This window comes from Prorops nasuta, unplaced genomic scaffold, assembly GCF_024137725.1.
Source record: "Prorops nasuta isolate Cenicafe-Biocafe unplaced genomic scaffold, Cenicafe_Pnas_1.2 PNAS00048, whole genome shotgun sequence".
Lineage (NCBI taxonomy): Eukaryota > Metazoa > Arthropoda > Insecta > Hymenoptera > Bethylidae > Prorops > Prorops nasuta.
This window is the reverse complement of record NW_027116845.1, coordinates 191,881-201,670: the sequence shown is the minus strand read 5'-3', so window position 1 is coordinate 201,670 and position 9,790 is coordinate 191,881. Positions and strand designations below refer to the sequence as shown.

At 32.0% G+C, this 9,790-nt stretch overlaps 1 protein-coding gene across 3 annotated transcripts; it reads left to right on the top strand.

Annotated features, from left to right (window-relative positions):
* On the top strand, nt 1-4,243 carry Vps16B (Vacuolar protein sorting 16B). Of its 3 annotated transcripts, none has more exons than XM_066744622.1 (10): nt 1-203; nt 297-596; nt 664-823; nt 909-1,090; nt 1,165-1,301; nt 1,372-1,399; nt 1,471-1,615; nt 1,682-1,920; nt 1,990-2,169; nt 2,243-2,875. In XM_066744622.1, exons 2-10 carry the CDS (start codon nt 522-524, stop codon nt 2,366-2,368), a joined length of 1,272 nt encoding a protein of 423 aa, XP_066600719.1. In that variant the 5' UTR covers nt 1-203; nt 297-521; the 3' UTR covers nt 2,369-2,875. The 3 variants fall into 3 exon arrangements, with proteins under 3 accessions (XP_066600719.1, XP_066600720.1, XP_066600718.1); XM_066744623.1 differs by lacking the exon at nt 1-203 and adding an exon at nt 3,998-4,243 and having other exon boundaries at nt 279-596; nt 2,243-2,400; XM_066744621.1 differs by lacking the exon at nt 1-203 and having other exon boundaries at nt 279-596.
* The last annotated feature ends 5,547 nt before the right edge of the window (nt 4,244-9,790 follow it).

Here is a 9,790-nt window from a genome sequence, read left to right as displayed (position 1 = left end):
ACGGAAGTTACAGAATCGCTCTTTTCGTTACTGCAAGCGACAACTATCGGTAGTTAGCGATACCGACAATCATCGCTGGGAAGTTACAGAATCCCAGCACTGATTGAATAGTCCGAGTATATAGCTCCTACTTACTCTACTTAATCCGGATCCGGATTCCCGCTCGCGGAAGAGCCTCCTCACTAGATCCGGATCAGCCTAGGGTGGTCTAGTATTTTTTTCATAAGTTGCGATACTGCGGCAAGTCTGGATCTGAATCTGATCTCGGAAAATAAACGTCCTGTGTCGATTTTCAGTCTAATCTCCATGAGTCTAACTGGAAAGCACCCCTCGCCCAGGGTGTAAATTGTAAATACATACAAACTTCCGTGCCCTGTGTATCTTTGATTAAAATGACGATCTAATCTACACTTCAAAATTACAAAATTGAATAAAAACATGTGTTTTGTTTGGGATACTTTTCGTCACAGATCCATCAAAAATCCAATTGTAAAAATAATTAATAAACACTGCTGAAAAACATGAATTCTACGAAAGACGATGAAGACTTTTGGTATAGCAGTGAAAAACGTTCATTCTGTTTTGAAAATAATGAGGTTACTGAACTGTAAATAATGTATTACTTTTTGTTTTCTTTTTTACTAGTGGTAATTATTCTTTCAGCAAGTAGATGCTTTGTTTGGAGTAACAAAAAATGATACTGAAAAATTATGGGCAGGAATATCAAATGCACCTACATCGGACACTTCATTGAAATTTAATGATGAGATACAAAATTTGAAGCCAATACTCTCTGTCATATCAGAGAAAACTCTGTCTTCTAGTAAGTATCAGTTAACATTTAGAAATCAAGAAAAACAATTGTACATCAGCTTGATGTAAGATTAATGAATAAATATATGTTATAGTTCTTGCTGCTGACAAAATTCAAAATTTACCAATTGAAACTGCTGGTTTACAACCAGATATTACTTTGAGAAAAATATTACTTGGGAAGGCATATTCATTAGAACCATATAAATCTTTTATAAGTAAAACAAAATTATTAGATGCTGCCATATTAAGTGGGGATGGAAATGCCATATTAATTGTAAATTCCAAAACAAATGCACTATTATGTTTACTACAAATTACTGTTAATTGCTGACAAAATATTATTTGCAGATTATTCTATTTCTTATAAAAACACTTAAGCGGCAGTTAGTTCAAAAATTATTAATGGAAAGACCAGCTGCAGCACATATATATATACATTATCTTTCAATTAGAATGCAAATCCATGATATTACTGATATATTGACGTAAGTGTATTTGAATTAGGCATTCAAAATAAGCAATATGATTACTTAAATTAATGATCAAATATTACAGGATGCTAGGAAAATCAACAGATGCTGCTGTGAGTGATTTAACAAAATTATTAATCTGATAAGTGCTTTGTGTTAATCCAATTAATAAAATTAATTATAGATGAAAAGTTTACATCTTCTTATAAATAATACAAGGGATCCTGAGCGATTGCTTCAAAAGTTGAAAAACTGTTACAAAACACAATTTTCTTCTTTACCTGATTGTAAAGAAGGACTTTTTGTTCAACATTATATCAAATTGTTGGGTAAGTAGCTATTTTTTTATATTTTACATTATGATTGCAAACTGATCAAAAAAATTATATATACAGAATGGCAAGCAGCTGCAAGGCTTACAGAAAATGGAAGATCCTTAGAAATTAATTCCTCTGTGTTAGAATCGTTAAGTTTAACATGTAAAGAATTTTGGGACTCAGGCGAAAGTGCTTTCTCTCCTACAGCATTGTCTCAGCAACATGAAATACCCCCAGTACAATATCAGAAAGTTGCTTTAACTGTACGAGCTTCAGTTAGTGCTTGGGATGACATAGATCGTATACTTTTAACAAAGGTATTTAAATTGTATAATTTGTGTAAATATTATTAATTATTATTATTATTATATGAATTGAATTTATAGGGTTGGCTTGGAACTAAAAAAAAGCTGCAAACAAATCTTCCTATCGAGAAGATATTAGATGTATTGCATAAATCACATGCTCCATTAAATATTTTGGAAAAGTATTTAAAGTATGTGGATAATAGTGAAGACCGGCTAGAATTGGCAAAGAAGTTGTCCTGCTGTAGAGCAGTGATCGATGTATAGAATTGTATTTATATAAATGCATGGTAAACTGTAAGATTGTATGTTTAACTATCAATTTTTCTTTCAGATATTTGTATTGCAAGGAGATCGAACTGCATTATTAGAATATAAATCTAAATTAGAGCCACAGTCAGAGGACTATTTTTACGCAGAAAGTGCATTACGGCAGCCTTCAATAAAATGGAAGGCATAAGATTGAAGTATTGTTATTCTCCATTCACTTCTGTATGTAACTAAAGTTGTATTGAGAAATATTTTTAATGAATTTTTCATATAAAAATGTGTAAATAATATTTTTAAAGAATCTGAGCTTAATAATTTATGTTTCAAATGCTTTTTAAATCAAAAATATGTTTTGTATTCTTGAGGTTGGTGTTTCTTCAGAATCGATGGTTTTATCAGTTTACAAGATTTGAATGTTATAGTTTATTGCTCTGAAAGAATTTCCAAATTGAAAAGAAAATTATACCTTGTAGTACATACGCAAAATACAAGATCAACATTCGTAACTTAGAATCAGCGTTGCCAAATGTAGTGTAATTACACTAGTTGAGTTCGGAATTAAACTCTTTTCACTCCGACGGAGCTTTCCCTAGAATTCCCTATTCACTCCGTCTAGTAATTCTTTGTCCGGGAGCAAGTTAGAGAGTGAATAGGGAATATGGAAGAGCTGTGATAGCTAATTGCTATTCTATCCCCACTTCTAAAAGGAAAATAGGGGTAAGGATAAATAAGAAATATTGGCACTAATTGGGAGCTCCGTCTGACTAGTTTAAGCGGGAAAGAAGCAAAATTGACAAATGTTGGTTTCATTATTTTGGAATTAAATTTCAAACGTTTGTTTATATAAATCTAAGGGCCTGATAAAGTAAGTGAAATAAAATTTAAAATAATACAATATCGTGTATAGTTAAAAAATTAATCTTTTATTTCTTTTTAACAGTTGTTATGAATAATGAATTTAGTTCGTGTAGACTCTACCAATTTTAATTTAATTTATTTTGATAAAATAAAAATGGATGTCCTACTGCAAGAAAAAAGTAGTGAGTAGTTTATAAAATTATATTAAAAATATATGGAGGGATAAAGTTGCTACTGGAATTTTTCATTTTTGCTGTACTACTAAATTATTGCAATTAATTGAAAGAAGACAGTTATCAAAATAAATTAAATTAAAATTGGTAGAGTCTACACGAACTATATTCATTATTCATAACAACTGTTAAAAAGAAATAAAAGATTAATTTTTTAACTATACACGATATTGTATTATTTTAAATTTTATTTCACTTAGTTTATCAGGCCCTTAGATTTATATAAACAAACGTTTGAAATTTAATTCCAAAATAATGAAACCAACATTTGTCAATTTTGCTTCTTTCCCGCTTAAACTAGTCAGACGGAGCTCCCAATTAGTGCCAATATTTCTTATTTATCCTTAGCCCTATTTTCCTTTTAGAAATGGGGATAGAATAGCAATTAGCTATCACAGCTCTTCCATATTCCCTATTCACTCTCTAACTTGCTCCCGGACACAGAATTACTAGACGGAGTGAATAGGGAATTCTAGGGAAAGCTCCGTCGGAGTGAAAAGAGTTTAATTCCGAACTCAACTAGAGCTGTCAAAACCTAAATTAACCTGTATTTTGAAGAAATACAGAAAGATAAATATTTTTAAAAAACGAATAAAAGGAAAGAAAGAAAGGATTTTAATAAATATATAAAGAAAAAATATCAGATGAGTATTAGTTAATAGGAAATGTTAAAGTAATTGTAAATTATTAAGAAAATATACTTTGTGGTTTTTTTATATATGTTACAGGTTAAATGCTGTTTCTGATGAGTTTAAATTACAGCAAAGAAATATATATAGACCAATGAATAAAAAAGGACTAATTTATGAAGCATTTCTGTGTGGACCAGTCATTTCAATAATTATGGTTTAATTATGTTATAATAGTGATTGTGAAAGCGTTTGGTGTATATACACAAAGAAATTCTATTATAAATTAATAATTATATATAATAATGTGTTGATTCCTATTACTATAAATTAAAGCTAGTTCAATTAAAATACTCGTTCTCTTTCTTCCTTATCCAAATTCTATACATACATAGTAATTAGATATTCTCATAGAATCTATCCTTTAAACTAATTAAATTGCAACTATTTGAAATGTGCAAGTCATAACTATTTGCTTCAATTATTTGTATTATTCAATGCGAGACAAATTACATAGAGACTCTTCAAATTTCTTATTGATCTGTCACATTCTTTCACATCTTGTGTGACATTTATTTGCCTTGTTTGTTCCTTCTTCTTCTAGTTCTCAACATATACCAATATTTCTCTAGATATTTTCAAATACGCTGAAGTATGCTTATTCTGCTGTCTAATTGATTCTATCAATGTGAGGATGATAGGTAAGCTATTGCTTTATTAAATTTGAAGAATCTAGACACTTCACTTAATTTATTGTACTTAAATATAATGTTTGGTACTTCGTCTACATGATATCTTTTCTTTACATTTGACAGGATATTGTCCTCCAATACATTCATGTATACTGCTGAGTTAATCTTGTTTTCAGCTTCAAATAATTTTCCAACTACATATTTGGATATCCATTCCTAATATACAATACTTATTTTGTTACTCCTATTTGTTGTTGAGAATTATCTGTCTTAAATCCTTAATTTATCTAGTCGCCATATATATATTCTATTATTTTCAGATGATTGATATATCTTACTACCAATTCTGTCAACATTATAATAGGAGTAACAAAATAAATGTATTCTATATTCAAAATGTATATCCAAACACGTAGTTGAAAAACTATTCGAAGCTGAAAGCAAAATGAACTCATTAGTATACACATACCTTCTAAAGAACTTTATCTTCCCAAGTACTATGAGAACATATCTCACAAAAGAGATACCAAATTTAAATAACATCATTCAAATGCCTATTTTTCAAATTTAACTAGACAATGGTTTATCAATGATTTCAATATTTATAAAATTAATTAGAGATCAGCAGAATCATCAGATCTGCGTGTAATAATTAATGATTGTAAAATTATTTTTATATGTTATAGACTAGAAAAAAATAGTGCGAAGGAGGCATATGAATGTCATAAAAGATAATATGTAGAAGGATGTGACATATTAATAAGAAATTTGCAGAGGCTCTATGCAATTTCTCTTACAATGAATAATAAATATCATTGAAGCAAATAGTTATGACTTGCACATTCCAAATAGTTACAATTTAATTAGTTTAAAGAATAGATTCTACGAGAATATGTAATTACTATGTATGTATAGAATTCGGATAAGGAGGAAAGAAAAAGAATATTTTAATTGAACTAGTTTTAATTTATAGTAATAAGAATCAACACATTATTATATATAATTATTAATTTATAATAAAATTTCTTTGTGTATATACACCAAACGCTTACACATTCACTATTAGAACATTACATCATAATTATTGAAATGACTGGTCCACACAGAAATGCTTCATAAATTAGTCCTTTTTTATTTATTGGTCTATATATATTTCTTTTCTGTAATTTAAGCTCATCAGAAACAGCATTTAACCTGTAACAGAAATACAAAAACCACAAAGTATATTTTCTTAATAATTAACAATTACTTTAACATTTCCTATTAACTAATACTCATCTGATATTTTTTCTTTATATATTTATTAAAATCCTTTCTTTCTTTCTTCTTATATGTTTTTTAAACATATTTATGTTTCTGTATTTCTTCAAAATACAGGTTAATTTAGCTTTTGACAGCTCTTTTGACGTCAAAGGGATAGCCGATCAAAAATTTGACGGTGTCCACTAGAATTCCCTAGATAACCCCTTGCCTCTCTTATCCCCACTGCCCCTCGCCTCTCGCAAGATTATTGAGCAATAGTGTACTAAAATAAGATAAAAAATTGGCTAAACCCAGCCTATATGAACTTAGAAACAAAAGAATTTGATACTGGTGATGAAGCAAAAATTATCTTATTATATGATTTAACAAGTGGCAGAAGCCGGTCCATGTAAACGTTAAAACACGCTAAAAATTTGGAAAACGGTAAGTTTATTATTACAGGTTATAAAAAATATACTACGGTTTTAAAAATTTTATACAGACATTACGTGCACTTAAATAAATATTTTAGCCATACATGTTTTAATTATAATGGCTTTTCTTAATTATGACAGCTATACAGAAATGGAAAGTGTTGAAGACAATAACCTGTCATTAATAGATGAGAATCAAAACCCTAAAAAAATTGAAAAAATTTGGAACACTGACAAAATTCAATTTTTAATAAACGCTGTAATAGAACAAGACGAAGAATACAGCAACGGAATGAAAACATTAGTGTGGAAGAAAATATCAAAACAGTTTAGCGAAATAGGTGAAGATATAAGTCCTAAGACCGTTGAAATTAAGTGGAGAAGTTTAATGAAAACATACAAGGCTATAAAAGCTAATAATGGAACATCAGGAGCGAGAAGAAGAAGTTGGGAGTTTTACAATTTGTTAAACAGTTTTATGGGAAAAAAGCCCGAAATAATTCCTGTTGCAAAGTGCGGTACTCTTTGTGGCCGGAGATAGTCCACATAAAGCATAACCTAATGAAAATGTCTGTTACCAAAAAGTGTGTAATAAAAGGATGCAGAACATATGCATCTATGGGCATTCCAATGCATCATTTTCCACAAGAAGAGGCTTTATTATTGAAGTGGAGAGATGCTCTTACAATGTGTAACATTACTAACATATCAGTACACACTGTTATCTGTGGCTTACATTTTAAAATTTCAGATTACAAAAATCTAGGTAATTCTATGTGCTAATTAATATTAGTAAACTCATATAAAAAATTAATTTCATTTAAGATTTTCACAGTATAAATTAAATTATGTGTAATAATATTTTTAGAAAGTAAAAAAAGGCGACTGAAAGCAGATTCTGTGCCATCACAACATCTTTCATCCAATCACAGACTAGATGATGAAGAATACTTTTCGGAGCAAGAATTGTCAGATGTCGATGCTAATGCAGCTCTTATTCTACATAACAGTAGTGAAAATTGTGAAGAAGTTAGTGAAACTTCAGAAGACATTTTAAGGGGGTCCCTCCGTGTAACGATCGGTTTTTTAACCTTCTTTGCGAATTTTTTTCTCAAAATTATGAAAAGATACTCACCCCAGCTTTTTACTGTATATTTGTTGATATTTTAGTAGTATGTACAATTTTTTTAAGGTGAAATAATCGCTGGAATGTGCATGACTTCATATCGAATGCGTCCTTGAAGAAAAAACGGACCAGGATGTTCGCCATGATTGCGGCTGAATGGCTTCTTTAAAATGAAAAAATAGAACGGCATTTTAATCTGTATACTTTTAGCTATCGTATGAACTATAATCAATCAAAAATATAAAAAACTGAAAAATTGTCATGCGTTTGAAATTAAAAATCAAATTTTTTAAATTTTGTTTCATAAATTTTGTATGTAAAAAAATGGCTTGGAATTTGTGATTGATTTTAGGTCATACGAAAAATATACATCTGAGGAAGCAACTGTTCAAATTTCAAAGCAATCGGTCAACCCGTTTTCAAGATATCATGACGACCAGTTGGAAAAATGTAATTTTGAGAAAAACGCGTTAAAAAGTTTGAATACCATATAGGACTATGAAAAATCGTTACTGACCTAACGGCTAAAACTTACCAATGACTTGGAATATTAGAAAAATACTTTACCAGCAAATTCTACACATATTTAGGAATACATTTAAGCAATAAAAAAAAATCGATTTTATCAACATGTCACACGGAAGGACCCCCTTAATGAAAAACAATGATGTTACCTATGACAAAAACAATGATATACAAATATTAAAGAGTATTGAAGGTAGTACCGATAAAAATAGTTTTAACTTTGCATTGGATATTTTAGAAAAAGAAATAGTAACTGTTGGTGAAAATGTTGAAATTGGTGGTAGTACAGTAGATAAAGAATTTGAAACTGAGGTGCAAGTAGCAAATATAGCAGTTCAAGTAAATGCAAATGTAACTAATATTAGTGTTCAAACGCAATCTTATAGTTTTATGGATATTTTAAAAAAGGATGATGATTTACATGCGTTTACTGGAATAAAATATGGTGTTCTTCATACTCTAGTTGCAAGTGCAAAATTAATATTAAATAAAGGAAGTGAAAGACATTTGTGCCCTTTAGGAGAACGAATGGTTTAACTCTTTACAAGTTAAAATTGAATTTGTCTTTTCAGTGTTTTGGAGTTTTATTTAAGATATCAAAACCAACAGCCTGTAATTATTTTCAAGAAACAATTCATCTGCTTGCTTGTGTCTTGGAAGAGGCGATATGTTTTCCAGACAAAGAAGATAATCAACAAAATTTTCTAACCTGCTTCAATGAATTTCAAGACACTCGGATAATTTTGGACTGTACTGAAATAGCTGTACAAAGCTCCAAATGCTTACAGTGTCGATTAAAAATGTATTCCCATTACAAGGGGCACCTGACTTTAAAGATACTCATTGGAATAACTCCATCAAGTCTTATCTCATATATTGTGGTAAATGCTATGGTGGCAGAGCATCCGATAAATCAATTTTTATGCAAAGTGGACTATTAGAAAAAATGATTCCTGGTTAATATGCTATAATGGTGGATAAGGGGTTCATGATAAAAAAATGTGTAACGTTATTCCCGTTAGTGTGAGGGGCCACTCATACTACGGGTTTTCCCATTAAATTCGTCCGTCCTTATTTATCGGTATCAGGGCGCCAGTTGGTCAGTTGGGTGGCCAACAACCCTGCGGTATCATTTGAGTCTTTCGACTCCATTTTCTGTGCATCTTATACGGCCCTGCGGCCATGCATTTGGACGGTAGCGGTAGCCAGGGTCGCGCAGTATGCTAGGTCGTGGAGAAAGGGGAGGGTTCCTTGCGGAAGTCCGAGCCTCGCAGACCTATCTGCTGAGAGGCATATATTTATCCGTCACCACCCACACACAGGTGGTGGTGAGGAGTGCGGGAACATGCGGTATCATTGCCAAGCATAGAGTTTGCCAGGAGCGGACCATCACGGAGGCAATGTTCGCGGCCTGTCCAGCCATAGCGCAAGCCTATGGAATTATGGAGGGCACCGGGACACATTCCAACGGGCTAACTACGCCCCTGCACAACCCACTATGCATTGGCCGGTATTCAGTCGTGACGTACGTACAGGCTGGCCTATAGCACACGCCTCTGGTACGCGAACCGACCCATGGCTGTCTGAGTGCCGCGTCACGCGCTCACCAGCACGCACGGACACATCAGCACAGTCCCATGGTCGCGTTCCGACTGCCTGCTATGGCAGTCTGCGCACGACATTCGCGCAGCCTGCTTGAAGCGCGTAACTAGCGTTCAAGCCAGACTCGATGTTCTATCTCCCCTCCTCGTGGGGACTAGTAGACACGGTCATTCTTTTAGGACTCCCCGAGGCCGCTTCTCCTTATCTCAGGTTGCCTGGGCTGTTTGGCATGGCCCTGCCTTACTTCTCAGAACAACCTGGACATCGTTTC

Coding starts and splice junctions, on each gene's coding strand:
- Vps16B (XM_066744623.1), top strand. CDS start 522: ATGAATTCTACGAAAGACGATGAAGACTTTTGGTATAGCAGTGAAAAA. Junction 597..663: donor TCTGTTTTGAAAATAATGAG/GTTACTGAACTG, acceptor TTATTCTTTCAG/CAAGTAGATGCTTTGTTTGG. Junction 1,921..1,989: donor ATCGTATACTTTTAACAAAG/GTATTTAAATTG, acceptor TTGAATTTATAG/GGTTGGCTTGGAACTAAAAA.